Below are 19,517 nucleotides of genomic sequence, written 5' to 3' on the forward strand. Positions count from 1 at the left end.
CCCATATTTCAACCCACGAGGTACCCATGTAGGACCCAGGTAGAATTTAAGGCTGGGTTCCAGAAGGGTCCAGTGTATGTTGCCCAGTTGGGACCCAAATAAAACCCAGTGCAATCCTGCATGGAGCCCATGTGGGCAAATGACATGGGGCCACTATGGAACCCGCGGACAATCCCATCTTGGACCCATATTGGCAACACATATGGTACCCACATGGGCCCCATATACAAATGTTGGCTGGGAATAATGATCATTTTTGTAAAATCTACTATTTTGAATATGATACTTTTACTGGCATTTATATTGTGAGAGTGTATCATGATAGACACCTAATGTGTGTGTGTGTGTGTGAATGGTAGTGGGCCTTTTTAGAAGAAAGTTCAGGGCCTTTTTTTAGTCTCAGTCCGTCACTGCTCTTATCTAACTCTGGGGTTGGCAGCAAATAACCTCGTTCAAAGATAAGAATAAGTTGCAAAATGTATTTTTATACATTTATTGCAAATAAGTTTTGTGGGCAAATAAATAGACAAACAACAATCAAACAATATATATATAAATATTGTGTTTATTGTGTACTTTTTAGTAAAACTCTTCTACACACATGACCATGATGCAATATATTAATTTGTCGGACACCAAAATAATGACATAAACAAACAAAACACACACCACACAGACACACACACACACACACACACACACAGGCGACATGTCATCATTATAAAAATATAATACCACATGTATTTTGTGTATGTCAGTTGAACAATATATAGCCAACAAGAAGCATAGCAAGTTTGTAAAATACAACTCAGGCACAAGGTAAAATGAATGAAATTAAAATGTTGAAAAATGTGTAAACCACAAACTCAAGACTAATGGTTTCATACAGCTAAATACTACTACTACTACTACAACTACTACTACTACTAATAATAATAATAATAATGCAAAAACAGATTTTCAATACAGCAAGAAAATTTCATTTTTCTTGAAATCTTAGGATGCTACAAGCCTTTTGGGGTCAGGCACGCTTTAGTCTTTTGTGTTCAGCTTCTGGGTTTGTTGACATTGCTGTAGATTGCAGTATCATCCTCGTCTCTGAAAGCATAATTGTTATTTTCATTAGTTATCTAGCTGGCTAACAGTATCTTTAGCTTAGAGTCCATCAACAATGGCGGTTGTAACATAAAGAGAACAAGTAGCTTGCAGGCTAGCCTTAAAATCACCAACACCAGCACAGCCATCATTCACCAATGAAAGCTATAGCGAACTACCTGCTGTATTTTGGTGACACACATTTGGTAACACCAGGCAGTGGCTGGAGCACATAACTACACAGTGAACAGCCTGGTGAGGTCATGATGAAAAACTGAATATTAACCTCCATGCTCATTTACTCACTGGATGACTTCACGGGAGGGAGAACGGAACTTCACCAAGGCATACGTAACATCCTCTTCCTCTTCCTTCTTCTCTTGAGGCTGCACAGCTGGAGAGTCTTGAGCCGCGTCCTTATTTTTGACCTTGAACTGGACACTGGCATACTGGACGTCATTTTCATCACCTCCTGAGTCCACTCTGTCTCCTCCTGAGACCTCTTGATCTTCTCCTGAGACCACTCTGTCTCCTCCTGAGACCTCTTGATCTCCTTGTGAGTCCACTCTGTCTTCTTGGTCAGATGTCAACAGCACTGCAGAAACTTGTTCATACACAGGACTGGGGTCTTCCGGCTAGGGGTTTACAGACACAGCAATAAAGACAGGTAATGTTATCAGTGGACTACAGTATGGATGCATACGCTGGTGGAGTGACATTAACCAATATACACACCTGTCTATTGTCCACCATTGTACTTCTGTTCTCGGTGGTGGATATACGCTTCCCTCTTCTGTAGAAAAACAAAAACACACAAATAAGGGTTTAGTTCACAAATTGGGTATATTTAAAACAACAAATCCAACACGTAGACACCCACCTGCACACAAACACAAGGACCACAATTATAGCTACAGCTGGTATGATTCCCAAAGCAGCAAACAGCCCTGCTGGCATACCTGTCTGATGAATTATGGCTGCAAAGCAAGAAACATCGGTCCATTAGTCCACACACACACACACACACATGCATACATACAAATAAGCACATACTGTATATTTCAGTGATTTCTTTCATTTCATAAGTTACAATGAGAATAAAAACAAATCAACCTAGATTAATTTACACAGGCCTATATGTATATGTTAAAATTACTAAGAAATAGCAGCTACTAAAAAAGTTTGACCTGACTTGACCTAGATGTTGTAGAAATGGTAAATGTAGTATTACAAACCAGCCGGCACACGACCGACCTTCAACGTTGAAATATAGGGGAAATAACGTCAGTTGTTGCGTCAATGTTGAAACCATGTTGAAACAATGTTTAATGCTAAATGGTTGTAAAAGGGTATGTAGACAAACATTGAAACAACGTTGGTTGTAAAAAGGTCAAGAAAATCAATGTTGAATTATAGGTGAAATAATGTCAGTTGTTGTGTCAATGTTGAAACACTGTTTTAATGCTAATTGTAAAATGTTGACGTTTTTTTAAAAATGTTTATAACGGTTATTAACCGTTGAATCAATGTTGAAATGCCAGCAGGGAACAATGTGAAAATATTACCTGTGGAAGTCACTTCAATTTCAAAGGAGTTATGAGAGCCATATTCATTGTGTGCTACACAATAGTAAATGTCACCATCTGAGACAACAGTAAAGCTGCTGCTATTCCCTGTGGCTGTAAGAACAGAGCCACTACTATTCTTCCTGTACCAGGAGTATGTGTGGACTGGGGGATTGGAGTCAGTGTTGCAGGTGAGAGTCACTAAACTTCCCTCTCCAGAGGAACTAATGATCACTTCTGTGTTCCTGGGGGAATCTAGTTAAGAAAAAAGCATACAGGGTGACACATTTTGGTGGATTAGGACACATGTTTAAATTTATTTTTGTATGGTAACACTTTACTTCACTTTACAACATAAGAGTGACATGACACTGTCATGAATAAGTGACACTGTCATGACACATGAAACCTAATCCTAATCCTAATCTCTAACCCTAATCCTAATCCTAGCCCTAACCCTAACTTGTTATGACAAAAAGCAAATGACACTTAATGACAGAAGCGTTATGTCATAAACGTTTATGACTTTTTTATGACACATTCATGACAGTGTCATGTCACTCTTATGTCAATACTGTCAAGTAAAGTGTAACCAAATGTATTTTGGTGTGAATATATTCAATGTAAGGATAAATAATTTAGCATTACTCACAGTAAACATTCACATGTAGCACTGCAGAGTAACTGGATGCAACTGTGTTTGCCACTTCACAATAGTACTGCCCCATGTCCCCAGAGCTGATGTTAGTGAAGCTGAGATTCTGCTCTGATCCTAATGAAGTGTTAACTCTGTTGATCTTGTACCAGGTGTAGTTGTGCACTGGTGGGTTGGCATCACTGCTGCAGGTCAGAGTCACTGAATCCCCCTCCACTATGTTACCAGAAGGAGTGATTGATGCAGACGTGTTCTTTGGGCCGTCTAGTTGGATTGGAGAGTTAGAAATAAGATTGATGTTATTATATCAGCTTACTCAAAAATATATTGGGTAACTACTATAAAAATATTTATTTTCAAAGTAAATAATACCCACAATGAACATCCACCAGAAATGGTTCAGAATCATTGGTTCCTGCACTGTTCTCAGCTCTGCAGTAGAACTGCCCGCTAAACTCCGAGCTGATATTGCTGATGTTCAACTGCTGTCCTGATCCCATAGGAAAGGTTTGACCCCTTTTCACCTTAAACCAGGTGTAGGTTGCTGGTGGGTTGGCATCACTGCTGCAGGTCAGAGTCACTGAGCTTCCCTCCAGTATATGACCAGAGAAACTTGGTGATGCTGACATATTTCTAGGAGCATCTGCATGAAATAAGTAGACATTTCTAAAAATTATTTAGCAGACTTATTTTTTTATTTTATTTAAACATATGTACACAATTATGCACCTAAAACAATATTGTATATTATGACCAAACCATAGTCATGGGCATATCCTTTACCAATGCCAAGATCACACTTAACATATTGCTTAAACAGCACCTAATAAAATATAAGAATGTGGTTCACTTACACCTGACACTGAGAGTTCGTACAGGTGAGGGATGGTCCTCATGTCCTCTCACAGCACAGGAGTAACTGCCTGAATCATCAATGCGTACTGGGGTTAGGTACAGGTATTCCATTGATGTCTGACTGTCTGCAATAGGGTGGGAGTTCTTGTACCAGATGTAAGAGGGGGGGTCACTCAAAGTGCAGGTGGTGCTGCAGGTCAGTGTGACACTCTCCCCTTCTTTCACTTTATCATGATCCATATTTACCAGAAAACCTTCAAAAAACATTTAGAGCAGTCAGAATCATGTCTATGGTTATTAAGCCAACATTGTAGAGAAACATTTGTTTCATTGTTTCTGTAAATACATTTTTAAATATAGATATAAACACTAAAATACCTGCCACACTGAGAGAGACATCAGGTTTTCCGTTCCAGGTCCCAGTTGTGTCACTTGTTTCAAATCTGAAGTAATATTTTCCTTTGTGATTCACACTAAGTTCCTTTATCCTTAGGCTGCAGTCATTATTTTTATTTCCAAGATATTCCACATGGTTGCCATATGTATTTTTCACACTAAAATCCATCCTCTCACCAGAACCCAAACTGGAAACCCAGAGTGGTGTTGTGACAGCATAGCCACTGGGGTAAGAATAGTAGCATGTTATGTCCACAGAGGAACCTTCCACAGCACAGATCTCCTGGTGGGTATATGTCACGCTCCAGCAATGTGATACACCTGGACAGTGTTGGGAAGTAACGGAATATGTAACAGAAATTACATATTTAAAATACTAAAGTAACGTTATTTAAACATTGTAACAGAACTCTGTTATTGTCATTTCCTGTTTACCGGGCATTCTGAGCGTAGAATGTTTTCTGCAGTATATTAAAAATATTTAAAAAGAATATTCTTCTGTAATATGGCATGCGTGTGTACTTATTATGTTGAAGTACTTAGAATTGGCATTCAGAATACAGTCACACTATTTAAGGGATTGCATTTGAAATTGTTAGAACATGTATAGGCCAAGGGATTTCATGTATAGGCCTATATCTCTCAGGTGGCTCCATTCTCTTTCTCTCTCTGTTTATATTGACAGTCTAAGTGAAAAACCTTGCAGGGAATGTTAAAGGGAAACTTGGCAGGATTTCCCCCTCTGCTGGAGAAATTGCACATTATGCTATTTCAAACTGTGTGAAAAGGTAATGATAAAGCACATGGATTTGTTTACAAGCTAGCGAACTGTTAGCATAAGTTTGGCAGAACTATGTGGATGTTACAAGGTAAGAAACACGATTTAAAACGAGTTTCTTGTTTCTCACTTCTCTTTCCGGGACGGTAGTCTCAATGTTGCAAGGTTGTCCACAATGTCAATGTTGCAATGTTGCAAGGTTGGTCCACATTCTACCGAGGCACCATTGAGAGCATCCTCTCCAGCTGTATCGCTGTGTGGGGCGGAAGCTGCACTGAATACAACAGGAAAGCCCTGCAGCGCATAGTGAACACAGCTGGAAGGATCATTGGTGCTTCACTCCCCTCCCTGAAGGACATTTACACCACCCACCTCACCCAAAGGCTGACCAAAATTGTGAGTGATGCAAGTCACCCGCTCACAATCTGTTTGATCTACTGCCCTCTGGGAAGAGGTACAGAAGCCTGCGCTCCCACTACCAGACTCACCAACAGCTTCATACACCAAGCTGTAAGGATGCTGAACTCTCTCCCTCCTCTCCCCTCCACCCTCAGCTACATAACATCCTGGACATTGGACCCACAATGGCCGCCTGCACTCTCTCCACTTGCACACTTGAACACTTGCACACTTGTACACTTTACAACTTGGTGTTGTTGTCCTGAAAACACAACACTTCTGCTGCTCTTACATAACTTGCACCACTATGCCACTTTCTTTATTACTCAGGTCAAACAGAACTACCCAAGCCTCTTATTGGCCTGACTTTGCACTAGTTTTTTATTGACTGTCTATGCACAATTTCAACAAAATTTTGCTGCTCTTATTTTTTCATTATTATATGTGCCCTCTTATTTACTTATTTACTTACTTTTTTGTTTACTTGAATGTTATGTTTGTCTGTGGACTTAAAATTGGTAAAATATGTCTTGTCTTCACCGTGGGATAGTGAGAAACGTAATTTCGATCTCTTTGTATGTCTGGAACATGTGAAGAAATTGACAATAAAGCTGACTTTGACTTTGACTTTGACTTTGACTTGGTTTTCCGCCTGGGGACGCTAGGCGCAGCGGGGAAAGTCACCATTTTCACCGGAACAGGTCATTTAACCATCCAAATGATTTCTAAACGGGTTTATTAAGTTGAAATAGTTGCCAAGTTCCCCTTTAAATGTAAAATGAGTTTTGTTGTATAGGCCAATAACTCCTATACCCAGCCAGCATGTTTTAAGGTTCTTGTTTCTTGACAGTGTTCTGTAAAAAGGCATATAACTCCCCTTGTGCTGTTAAAATTAATCTTAATCTATTTCCTACCTTGTTTAGGATTTGGTTGTCTTTTAGCCTATACGCAGACAACACATCTCTTACGTAGGTTCTTTGACACAGTGACATTAACAGTGTTTCATAGCACATAGGCTTATTTATCAATCCATCCTCCTCACTGTAAAGCAGGTTGTGGGTTGTTGTTGACATTAACTATGGGTCTTACAACTTCACATAACCTCACATAATTGTTTCATTCACTGCTAATGAAAAATATATTGATGTAATCCAAAGTATCCAGAATGCATTATTCACTTTGAGTAATCTATTGGAACACGTAACAAAATAAAATGTATTCTGCTATCTGTAGTAGAATACATTTTAAAAGTAACCTCCCCATCACTGCACTTGGACACACACATCACACACACACACACACACATACACACACTTTTAAATCTGTCCATGTACTGATCTACACACAATCTGAACAATGTAGTGATTTGAACAATACATGAATTATGCCACATGGGAAAGATGTGTAAAATATTCCAAGCACTTTGGTCATCTGAATCTAAATCAGTGTAATTGCACTCACACACTGGTGGAGAGAGATGGTCCTCATGTCCTCTGAGAGCACAGGAGTAATGTCCACTGTCAGCATATTTTTTGACCATGTTTATCACCAGAGTGTTGCCGCTGGTCGTGTATTTGGCACCAACAGGTTGTCTGTTCCTGTACCAGATGTAGGTGGGTCTGAAGTTCGGAGGGCAGGTGGAGGTGCAGGTCAGTGTCACTCTCTGATTCAGTTCCCTTTTATCCACCTTTAGTGGACCTATGAGAATCAGAGAGCTTACTGTATACACTCCATATACTACTAAATATCTCATATCTTAGTTCTAATATGGATGGTTAAATGAATGCTGATATTTTCAATAGTTAGAGAGAGGTCAGCAGACTGACTGCTTGTGGTATACCCTCTGGAGAGGTTTTCAGAGAGAAGGTTATCTAAGAGTGACCACTAATTAGCTGATGTAATGCAACTATCCAGGGGCGGACTGGGACCAAAAATCGGCCCTGGAATATTTGGCCCAAGCAGCCCTCAAATCGGTCGGGCACACCTAATTAAATACAAAATCCTTGCATTTCCCTTAAATATGCATATATTTTCAACTGTCATGGAGCACTGAAAGTGATGTAGGCCTCATTGGCTATCACACTGACCGATGAGAGATAGCCATAGAGCACATGATCTCCATATTCAAGTAGGCTATACAAGCAATTATTGGGGGCCAAGCAGCGAAGCTGCGAGGACCTCATTGTGTTTCTACGTTTTCCTATTATTATTATTATATGCAATGGGAGTCTATGGCAGCCCATAGAACCGTATGGTAAAAAGTTGGGAAATTTGGCACACTGATTGGGGACGGTCCCATGATTCATGTCACCAAGTTTCATGTCGGCAACTCGAACCCTCTAGCGCCACCAACAGGCCAAAGTTGGGCGATGCTTCATGCCGATTTTCAAAGTCAGGTATTGTTGGAATCCTTGGACCAAGCCGAAAGGCGTCGCCATTTTCCGCCATGATGGATTTTCCGCCATTTTGGATTTCATCAAAAACACTTAAAATGTATCAGGGGTCACATACTTTCTCTGATTCCCACCAAATTTGACACAGATCATCTTCAGACCAAGCCTCACAAAAGTTGTCACTTTTTGTCTTTGGAAGTATTACCGTTCGCCCGTAAAAGCCAATCAAAATTTAATTGTGAAGCCTAAAACAGGAAGTGAGCTCATATCTCAGCAACCCTTGCATGTATCAAAACCAAACTTGGTACATTGACTCATGACCCCATCAGGAGGACCCTCAAGGAATTTGGTGACCTTTGACCTCTAGGGGGTGCTGTAATTCACAAACATGCCTTTTGGCCTGTAGCTGCTGCTGTGCTTAGAATTAAATTGTACCAGTGGTGTCTGGTAATACTGTGAAAGGTCCTTAGGTCAACTGAGGGCAACTTGTCACATCAATATAATTTATTCGGCCGCCATATTTGATTTGATCAAAAACACCAACAATTTCGCACAGTTCACAAATTTCATCTGATCTTCACCAAAATTGGCACAGACCATCTTCAGAACATGCCTTGTCACTTCATTTATTTCTGTAACAATTGATAGAAGCGCTCAGCCCACATCCAATCGAAATTTGTGGCGAAGCCGCCAAACAGGAAGTCAGCTCATATCTCAGCAATCGTTGCATGTATCAAAACCAAACTTGGTACATGGACTCATGACTCCATCAGGTGAATGCCGAAGAAATTTTGTGACCTTTGACCTCTAGGGTCACTGCAATTAGCAAAAATGCATTTTGCCTTGTAACTTTTGACGTGCTAGACGTGAAACTTGCTTTGACAGCTTATGGCCATACGTCTGATTGCAGCATTGAGCTAACAGCATTTCGTTGCCATGGTTACTCCGGCCTATCTGCTTGGCCCCCTCATTGCTGCTTGCAGCTATATTTAAAGAAGAGTTTTTGCTTGAATTCAAAGTATCATTTCAAATTATTCAATAGGCTACATTTAAACTATACAATGTTCAATTGACAGCAGCACCAAACAATTACTTAAGCCTATATGTGTAAGGGATAATGGATGACATGGTGGTCTGTTCACAGAAGTTAATGCACGGTCGAGGTTGTAAAACGGCCCCGACGCGAAGCGGAGGTTCATTTCCTATTACAATTTAAACATTTTAATCGCTAAAACTGTCTTGTTTGTAGAACTAATTTCTTCCGACACATATCAACTAATTACTCAACTCACAGGACAAACTGCCGTTACTAGTTCTAAATGGATGGTTGCTACAGCCAAAGGCCAGTCGTTAGTTCTATCTGTCTATCGTTGTCAAGCGGGCGTATCCCAAGATTCTGATGAACTTTAGCTTTGAAACATCCATCTAGGTAAAAGCCACCTCCGTCGTATGCTACAATGTTGCAATGTTCTGAACATCTGCATTTACAACTCGGATGCAATGTGACAGTTCATTTAAACTTCACAACGAGTTCGGCAAATTAATATACAAGTGTGATACGGCCAAAAAAATGGATCTACTTCATAGGTGTGCAGATAACATACGGTTAATGGTCGTTCTAAATTACGTAGGACAATGGTTAATTCAACCAAGCAGTGGAATAAAAATAGATAATTACCTAGATTGCCGTATACATTAATGTAATTTATACCAGTTATCACTGTGGACAACTGAAACAACACAAAATAAACAGGGCTGTTGCTGGAAATATTTTATTCCTGTAGGCTATAGCCTTCTACCTACCTACATTGCTGGTACATTTTGAAACAGTATAGCTACATGAACTAATTATCTTTAATGTCTTCCAGTAGCCTATCGTATAGTTTATATATACTGTAGCTTAGGTGGCTTGTGCATGAATATGGCTTGACGTTTTGTAGCCTACATTTCTGTCAGTCTACAGTCTTTTAGCCCATCTTTATGTAGCAGGTAGACCTTCTCTGCCTGCTATTTCCCCATAGCACCTGCAAGTACTAATGAAGGGGGCGGGGCATAGGCATTTAATCAATCTGGCACCAGTGGAGTGCTACTTAAGAGGGGCAGCAGCCAGTAGCAATGTAGACTCCACTGGTGTAGCCCCTGTCTGCTACCGTCAGGCAGCACGGTCATGCTGATGGGGAACATGGGTCGTGCTGCTGCTGTCTCGTCTCGTCAACTTTTATTTAGTAGGGAGGTGGCTCTGAGGGGGGCTACTCTAAGCATACGTGTGGTTTTGTGTATTGCTTATCGCTTTGCGGTGTGCCTTTGCTGTGTAACAGGTGAGCTTTTCTTTATGCTTGCATGTAAAATATTTGTGTGGACGTCCATAGTTGCCACCCTCAGATCCCCACTGCCCAACCCTTTGTCTTAATAAATATTGTTTTTCTGGAATTCATGTATCCACCGTGTAGTTACGAACCTGAAAGCGGTACAAGCTCTTAAAGATTCCCTGACGCATTAGGCTTTAGGGTGGCGTAGTCAGGCTACTGTGATTGGCCCCTTGGCCCTTCCTATGTATCACCTTGTTACATTTACCATGATAGAACCCTTTCGACGCTCTACTTTGAGAGACCAACCACCACTCATGCCATCGATGTTGAATTTTCCAAGTTTGGGCGTCTGACGGAAACTGATCAATCTGACCAACAATTAACATCGATTTGACACTCTTTAGCTGTCCGGGTTTGCAAATCATTCATTTAGAACATTTAAGTTGCGCTATTTGTTATTATAATGACAGCACGGCCTTACTATGTTATCATAACCATTTCATTACATTATCGCAATTAATAAGTCATCATAATCATCATCGTCAGCATGGCATATCACACATAGCCTACCTGCTCCACCACTGAGTTATTATCATGTAGCCTCAACTAGGCTCTACACTCTCCACCACCTGCTCACTGTCCCTCTGGTATGCTTGCTTACATCCTCGTTCAAACTCAACGAACTTCAACATGTTGCTGACATATGCTAGCCTACTTGCAATATTGTAGTTTTGAAGTTTCTACATTGGTGTTACTTTTGCATAATTGTCACTACCGGCACCCGCCGCAATTTTGTGTAGGCAACTTCGATTAACTTTTGATGCGCTCACAGAATCCTGGCTCTGAGCCAAAATGGGAGGGGTGGGGCCTGACGTGAGCTGTTATTGGATCAGTCGAGTGTCAATATGTAAATGTAACCAATGGGCCGCTGATTGTCCTTCCTTTGGGCCGATTGTTGGCCAAAATGATTAAATTATATATATAGCCTATTCTATCGGCCCAAAAAAAATGTAAGGTAGTCAAGGATAACATAAACAAGTGTCACCTTCTTATCCTGGTAAAAAATCAATATCCCTTGGTGAACCGTCATAAGTGGTCAAATGAGTGTTTATAATGGAATTTAACCATGACATTGCATACCATGACATTCAATGTATAATCAGATCAATATGCTGACTGTTGGATTTAAATAATTACCTGTCATATGAAGAGTCACCTCTTTGCCAGCATATTTTCCAACCGGATCATCTGTTATAAACCTAAATCTATATTTCAGCCCATGGTCTGTGTCTCTCAGATTTTTAATCCTGAGAGTACAATCATGCTCTTTATTCCCCCGATATTCAGCTCGATCTCGATAGTCTTCACTCTGAAACAAGTCTTCAGGATCCTTGCCTTCCTCCCATTTTGTAAACCAGAATGCTTTCTTAACTCTGTCCTTTGTTGGATAGGTGTATGTGCAGGGAATATCCACTGCAGACCCAGCTGGTGCACAGATCTCTGTTAAGCTGTATTCCACACCATACATATTTCCTAAAACACCTAAACAAAACACATGAACGTTTGTAAATTCTAATTTTATTTTTGATTAATTTTCACTACTTCCAAAACTACTGATAAGAAGAATCAAAACAAGGATCAAATAATTGAAACATTTTGAAATCACTTTATACATGGTGTTCATGGTGAAACTATGTGTAGAACAGTACAGCATAATATGGATTTGCAAAGAGGGTGTTAAAGCAAATGCTATTTGCACCCAGGTGTTAATAGCAATAAATGGTATTTGTACCTGGAGGGAATAGCCTACATGGCTATTTACATCTGGGTGTACATAGCATAGCATAACATAGCATAGCATAGAAGAGACATGTATGGGTGTCTGTAGCCAGCAATGCTATTTACACCTGGACACACTGTATCTATGTTTTAGAAACAGCATTAGTCTATCTGTCTGCTGCAACAGTTTGCCCTGTTGGGATTTATTCTCTGATAATGATCAGTGGACATTAGCCCTTACCTATGCGGTTTCCCTATGACCATTGCAGAATTTCTGAAATTGCATGTTTTATGTTGATTTGCAGTGGTTGGGAGAGTTGTGATTGTTGTCATTTTGTATTATTATAATGAGTGCAGATGGACTCTCTGTGTGGCAAGTGCTATTAATAGTAGCTGGGTGCAAATAGACACTCTAGGATGTTAAACTGGAAACATTATAGAATATCATTAATCAGTAGCCTAGAAATCTAGACGCATTCTAACAGCAGCAAAGTAATTTGCTGCCAGGGTAGTCTAGTAACTCTCCGTTGGCTTGCGAGCTGGAAAAATTAAACTTCGATAAGGCTAATCACATTGTGTATAGAGTTGGTAGGCGGGCTTAACATAATGATTGATAGCAGAGTTGCAACGGTTTGGCGTGAATTCCCTGCTACTAGAAAACAAAGAAGATGGATGTTGCTGTTGGTGAACAGCATAACACGAGTTAAGCTTTTTTTAAGTTAGCAAAAGTTTGAACTAGCCAACTAGCTCTGCTGGTGGGAAAACGCATGGGACTCATGAGTTGTAGCGCTATCCTATTGCGTGCAGAGGGAATTTGAAAGACATCCGATTATCCCGCCCCTCGGACTGAGCACTGCGAATGGTGAGTCCCCAAACCTTACATGCTTGATTATGATTGGCTGAATGAATTGCATTCAATGACGTTATTGTAAAACCCAGCACAACCCTTCACACTGACCACATGTCATTCTATGTCACTGCACTACAATGAACTGATACAAATTAAGTTGCTGCGCCTCAACGTTTCTTGGCAATGCTGATAAAATAAATATCTAGCTAGAACAATGATTATAATAAATCATAACATTTCTTGTCATGTATATCTAGCAACTATTACTCAAACATGTCCTAAAACAACCCTTAAAGGAACACACCACCCAATGTCAGTAGTAATATATGTTCTTACCTTAACTTTCACGAGTTAAGTCATACCTCTCCCGTGTCTGTACGTGCACTCAAACGCTCTGGTGCGCGGCGCGAATGTGTTAGCATGTTGCTATGCAAGCGGGCTCAGACGTAGCCAGATGTAGAAGTAATCAAAAACATCCACGTTTTCCCGACTTAAAAGATTCACTGAACAAAAATGCTGATGTGGTACATGAAAATTTAGCTAAAAATGTGGAGAATGCAATGCAATCAAGTATTTTGGACGATATATTTGCACAAGCTGGCAGAATAGGCAACATGCCGATGTGTGTTTTATTTGGAGACTGTTTTGCGAGACAGAGACTGAGTTTGCTGCTGATATTCTGGGGATAGACTACAACATAGCCAATGTAGGACTTTAGCCTTTTAATATAGCCTATTTGCTGCATTGGATCAGTCTTTCTAGAAGAGGCAAGAGCTTTTTAGCCTCACGTCAGCAGCGCTGCATCACCCATATACATTAAAACAACCAGTGGATGGTGGGCGGGTGCGGTTTTGAAAATTGGTCAAAAAACTTTGGTGCGGATGGATGATAAGTTTTGCTATGCAGTTATGGTTGAAATAATAGCCCATCAGCGCATCTCTAGTGTGTGTGTGCCTCTCTCTCGCTCAGAGGGGAGGGGGAGGCCGATCAAGCATGGATTCTAAACTCTGTGGTGGATAGGATCTACAATTATGCGTTAATTAATATTACTACGCTAGGTCGAAGTACTCCCAAGTGCTATTGCGCCACACATTGTAGTTCTCCTGTTTATTCGCTTGGAAAATCACCAGCTGTATGTATTGACCGTAGACATTTTAATCAACTACTCGTGTAACTGTATCTAAGTCGGGAAAACGTGGATGTTTTTGATTACTTCTACGTCTGGCTACGTCTGAGCCCGCTAGCATAGCAACTTGCTAACACATTCGCACCGCGCACCAGAGCGTTGTACCGACACGGGAGAGGTATGACTCAACTCGTGAAAGTTAAGGTAAGAGCATATATTACTACTGACATTGGGTGGCGTGTTCCTTTAACACTAGAGTCTGTAGGTTCCTGTGATTTTTGTATGCTTACCCTAACCATATAACCCTAACACTAACTCTAACACTAACTCTAACACTAACTCTAACCCTATAGCGCCTTCCATGCAGCTCTACCTTGAAGTTGACTATCGGGGGCTCAAAAGATCATATATTGAAAAGAGATTTTGCATGAAGCTCATGTTTGTATCTATGACATCAGTATAAAGAATACAGATAGATTGCCAGACCTGGTGCAGATAGAAGGAATGCAACGAAAAGGGGTCCACAGACGTACATGTCTGCATCGACCTGTAAATTATGCACATCATCAAAATAATGATCATGGTGGAGACAATATACTGTGGATCAGTGGAGACAATATGCTGTGGATATCACATTAGTTTATCACTTGCTGGTAGATATGGAACATGAGCATATGAATTAAGTCATCTGACTATAGTGTGATATTGGATATCACATTAGTTTCTCCTTTGCTGGCAGATGTGGCATGGAACAGGAGAACATGAATTAAAAAATCTTTACTCCTTATCAATACTCAGACTAAAACAACAATAACAACAGTAAGACTTTGCTGCTGGCAGCTTAATGTTAGTCTCCATTACATTACAGTAGAGAGCACAAACACTTATCAGGAGTTAGCGATAAAGCGGTCTCCTGCAAGAAAAGAGGGAGACTCGTCGTCACACCTCAAAGGAATTGCAAGTTCTTGACTTAGCATACTGAAATGGTTCCTTTCCACATCACATCTTATTTGATGACTATGTCTAATCCCAATATCTGTTTCTGCTAATGAGTATTACCAGAAATAAGGAAACAAATCCAACAGTGTTGCCAATATAGTTCTCTTTCTCTAATATAACAGCAGGCTTCAACTTTTCACAGCTCAAAGTCATAGAACATACATCATGTAATGGTTCAATTCAATGGCACATATTAATTGTAAATATTTCCAACCTATTAGTCATTTAATAACTAAATCAGACTAAACAGCAATCTTTTGCAGAACAGGAAGCGTAGGACATTAGAATATTCTGTACTTACATTTAGAGGAACAAAACGTCTGCAGATTACTGCTGTTTCACCCCAAATGACAGTCAGCATGATAATTGCCCAGATAAGTCTGGGGTGGGAGGAGGAGCTAGTTATGCTGCTGTTGAGTTATGTCAGAGACTTTCTAATGTGGAGACACAGCACTCAAAAAATACTCCATAGAAATGCATGGGGCTAGTTTGTCACGCCAATATGGCCGTTGTCTACACATATCCCACCCCTTCCTCGGCAAAACGTCAACATGTGAATACATTGAGCCAATCATGTGGTGTGATGTGAATACATTGAGCCAGTCATATGGTGTGTTGTGAAGACATCGTGCCAATCATGTGTTGTGATCTCGCAGCTGGAGCAAGATTGGTGTCTTGAAGCCTTGCGCACGCGCATTTCTGCCGAAATGGATGCCCCACGAGTGCCCAAAAAGCGTTGTCAAATGGCCGCCGAGTGGAGGGACTTGCCTGAAAGGACTTTGGTTATGTTCAAACACTTCCCTTTCTCATTGGTCACTCTGTGGCCTTCAACTATGAAAATACACTCTGAATGTGACAGTTTTGCTCCAGCATGACTTCCCCTCTTTTAACAAACTTTCTCACATTTCTCAATCCTCCCTTCCTCACACCACCAGGCCAAGCACATGATCACTAACATGTTCTAGAACCATTCATATGAGCCTGGAGGTGAACAAGACACCTGTCGCATGTTAACAATGTTACACCTGTTACATACTGTACAGATGAAATGCTCTTGTCATCATGTCTCTTTCCTTTATTTTAGATATTGCCCCTGAATGTTCACCTGGACGTTTGCAACTGTCATGTCTTGTCATAAAGTTGTCATTTCATACACCACTATCAAATGTGTTGGAAGTTGCTAATAGTAAAACATTGTTTATTCCTAGTTCAAGATTGACCCTATTCTGGAGACTGAAAATGGATATTTTGTTCTATGTCTGAGTGTGACGTCCCTGCTCGGTCCGTCTGCTTGCTGCTGGTTGTCTCATGTCATTACAGGTATTGGTGCCGTGGGTGTGGCCAGCGCACCTGTCGGTGCTAACTGGCCTGTGCATAAAGGGCACGGGTGTTCCCCTGCATGGAAAAGGAGCTGCGGGGCTGCTGTTTTTTGGGCCTTCGTGGGCTTTGTTTGACGGCCTAGCTTTTCCTTTGTTTGTTTTTGCATCCACACATTTCACTTCTCAGTCCATATCACACTCATGCTCTTCGCCCACACACTGACTTCTTCATATATACTGACACGGACATCTTCGTTTGTTTTTGATTAAGTTTTGTAAAATAAAGTAACTAAAAGTTGACCCTTTTCCTCCTTTGTTCTGGTTATGGCCTTTGAGCCAGGCCGTAACACTGAGTTTCGGTTAGATATGAGGACGTTGATGGTTGTGGATGACTGAAACTCAGCTAAAAATAAGTGTTGTACACACACACGGGCACAGCCACATAGCCACAGGAGTTGGGTAGTGTTAAAGGGGAACTCCGGCCGATTACATCATAGAGCCTTGTTAATCGAGGTCATAGACTACTGTCGTAGGGAGGGAAATGGGGGGGGGTTGGGGTTGGTGCTAACTTGAATTATCCTGAAAGTGGTTAGCGCAGCTACAAAGCTACACTATGGGTGCAGAGTGTAGACTGTGCCTATTACAGTAACAGACCCAGACTGCCATTACAAGTGCTGTGCTACATGAGCAGGATTCTAATGTAACGGATGCCAGCTAGCTTAGCTGTGCTTGTGGAACGTTGGTAAACCTCACTCCCCGACGCCTCAAGAGTGCTGCTGGCATGCGAGGCAGTAGCCTGGGCTATTGGCTCAATTGTTAGCGCGCTCGCCTCCCGATCCGAGGTGCTGCTGTTCGCGGGTTCGAGTCCGGGGGTGTGCAGGGCTGAATCGCGCAGGTTCAACACAACGCAGGTTACACTTATGAGACACTGCTATGTGTGTTCATCTCAGTAATTGTGACGAAACGGTACAAAATCCAGTGCTTGGACTATACAGGAACCTCAGAAACCTCGACCTTGGGAGACAGAGGTAAATGACTGCCTGTACAAACACTGGATTCATACTGTTTTTATTTATTTATTTATTTATTTATTTATTTTCCTAACGACACTATTCGGTGACCTCCAACAACAGGGCCAGAAACTGTCAAAAAGATTATGCTCAGCAGACAATTGTGTAATTTTGCACTCCACCATCAAATGTGTTCAACGTTGCTGATAATGTGACCGCATTCATTTTGTATTTCAAATGAGTTCTGAAACACCTCTCTATGATCTTACTGCTGGAACTCCCAGCCAAACAAACCATACATCACAGCATCATAATCTCTTGCTCCTAACAAGATCACAAAAAACTTGAGAGTCATGAGTGACAACCAGCTAACATTCTCTGACCATGTTGCCTCTGTCGCCTGGTCATACCGCTTCGCACTATTCAATATAAATCAGGTGGTACCAAACCAGACACGCCACCCAGCTCTTGGTACTGACATTGGTTATCGCTCGCCTTGATTACTGTAACGCTCTTCTCACAGGCCTTTCAGCTTGTGTGGTGAAATAACAGTTTTGTACCGACATGCAGGAATGGATTACTGCACGGGCCTACCGGGCTCAGGCCCAGGGGCCCAAGGGGTCAGGGGGCCCTGAAGCCCAAGCCTTTGCATGGAATCATTGCCTCAATATCAACAAATCAGGATGTAGGCTATATGAATCTGATCGAATTTAGTATTGGCAATCCCCAAAATGCACCAGAATACAGGAAATCACATCAAACAAATTAAAAAATTTCTGGGGGCCCAAAAGTTCATAATCCGCCCATGCCGACATGCGGTGATGATGTTTTTCTCTGCCCTCTTGCAGATGTATTATTCATATTGTCCCTTTCTTCAGGTCAAAGTTGAGTAATAATAATCAGGATTTGGATGCTATTGGATGAAATTGCCTTTACACATTTTCATGCACAGTACTTGTAAATAGGGACCTGTGCTTGAGACTCTTCTCTTCTTATTTGTTGGAGACAGAGCCTGTGCTGTGTGTGTGTGTGTGTTTCCCCATTTCATGAGTTTAATGTACACATTTGCCTTAACAAGAGGTAAGTGGAAAGAGTGTTTAGCAAGTCTCTGGCTCTGGGTCTCTGGGTCTTGAAGTGCTATGCTGGGACCGTGTTTTCAGTTAGAGAGAGCAGTGCCAGAAAAAAAGTCACATCAGCAACCCAGAGCAATTAGTCTTTCTTAGAACACAACAGTCTTTATTTCCAAGAACAGAGAACATTCCATTCCACTGAATTCTCATCTCAACTGTTGACTTGGCAATACTGCACTCTTTCTCATTGCAAGTCAGTGAACTTACTGTAAATGTCCAATTCACTGTCACTTACTGTATTTATTATTCATTATACCAAATTTTGCAGAATAAATCACATAGAACATCAGCACATCATACACACTGAGGAACAAACTTATGTAATTCACTGCACTGTTTCACCCCCAAATGACACTCATGAGAGTCGCCCAGCTAAAGCTGTGTGGTAGGAGGAGCTAGAGATGCTGCTGACTGAGGAACTCAAGACTCTTTTGCTCAAGCACTCCTCCCCTCTCATCAAGCCTTCTCACAGGTCGTCCTTAGTCAACCACCAGCCCACTACTTGGACGGTGGCCCAATATGAAGTTGTCTATTGCGAAAGTTTACATACAAATAAAAATGCAATAGTCATCATCACATCTATTTCCTTTATTACTGAAACCCTAGCTTTTGAGGTTTCCCTATCGTGATCCTCATCAATGTCTCTATCATTTCATACGACACTATCAAATGTGTTTAGCATTGCTGAGTGCTAGTGGAACAGCAGCAATTTTGCACTAATTAGCAGTTTTGGCTATACTGCATCAAATGTTCTTCCTTTTCCCAAAACTCCACAAATGCAAATGTTGAGGGTTGACACTCACGCTAAATATATAGTTGTTGTTTTTTTTTTACAGATACAGTTTTACATTTTTTTTAC

General features: G+C 41.0%; 1 protein-coding gene across 2 annotated transcripts; it reads right to left on the reverse strand.

Annotated features, from left to right (window-relative positions):
• Positions 1 to 581: 581 nt before the first annotated feature.
• On the reverse strand, positions 582 to 15,571 carry LOC125297082 (B-cell receptor CD22-like). Of its 2 annotated transcripts, XM_048247238.1 has the most exons (13): positions 15,501 to 15,571; positions 14,687 to 14,747; positions 11,643 to 11,987; positions 7,205 to 7,441; positions 4,549 to 4,887; positions 4,170 to 4,424; positions 3,692 to 3,958; positions 3,313 to 3,579; positions 2,661 to 2,915; positions 1,976 to 2,072; positions 1,831 to 1,888; positions 1,402 to 1,730; positions 582 to 1,098 (listed from the first exon to the last, which is right to left on the reverse strand). In XM_048247238.1, exons 1-13 carry the CDS (start codon positions 15,558 to 15,560, stop codon positions 1,047 to 1,049), a joined length of 2,622 nt encoding a protein of 873 aa, XP_048103195.1. In that variant the 5' UTR covers positions 15,561 to 15,571; the 3' UTR covers positions 582 to 1,046. The 2 variants fall into 2 exon arrangements, with proteins under 2 accessions (XP_048103195.1, XP_048103196.1); XM_048247239.1 differs by lacking the exon at positions 7,205 to 7,441.
• Between the last annotated feature and the right edge of the window lie 3,946 nt (positions 15,572 to 19,517).

The sequence above is a fragment of the Alosa alosa genome, chromosome 7 (genome assembly GCF_017589495.1).
Source record: "Alosa alosa isolate M-15738 ecotype Scorff River chromosome 7, AALO_Geno_1.1, whole genome shotgun sequence".
Taxonomy (NCBI): domain Eukaryota; kingdom Metazoa; phylum Chordata; class Actinopteri; order Clupeiformes; family Clupeidae; genus Alosa; species Alosa alosa.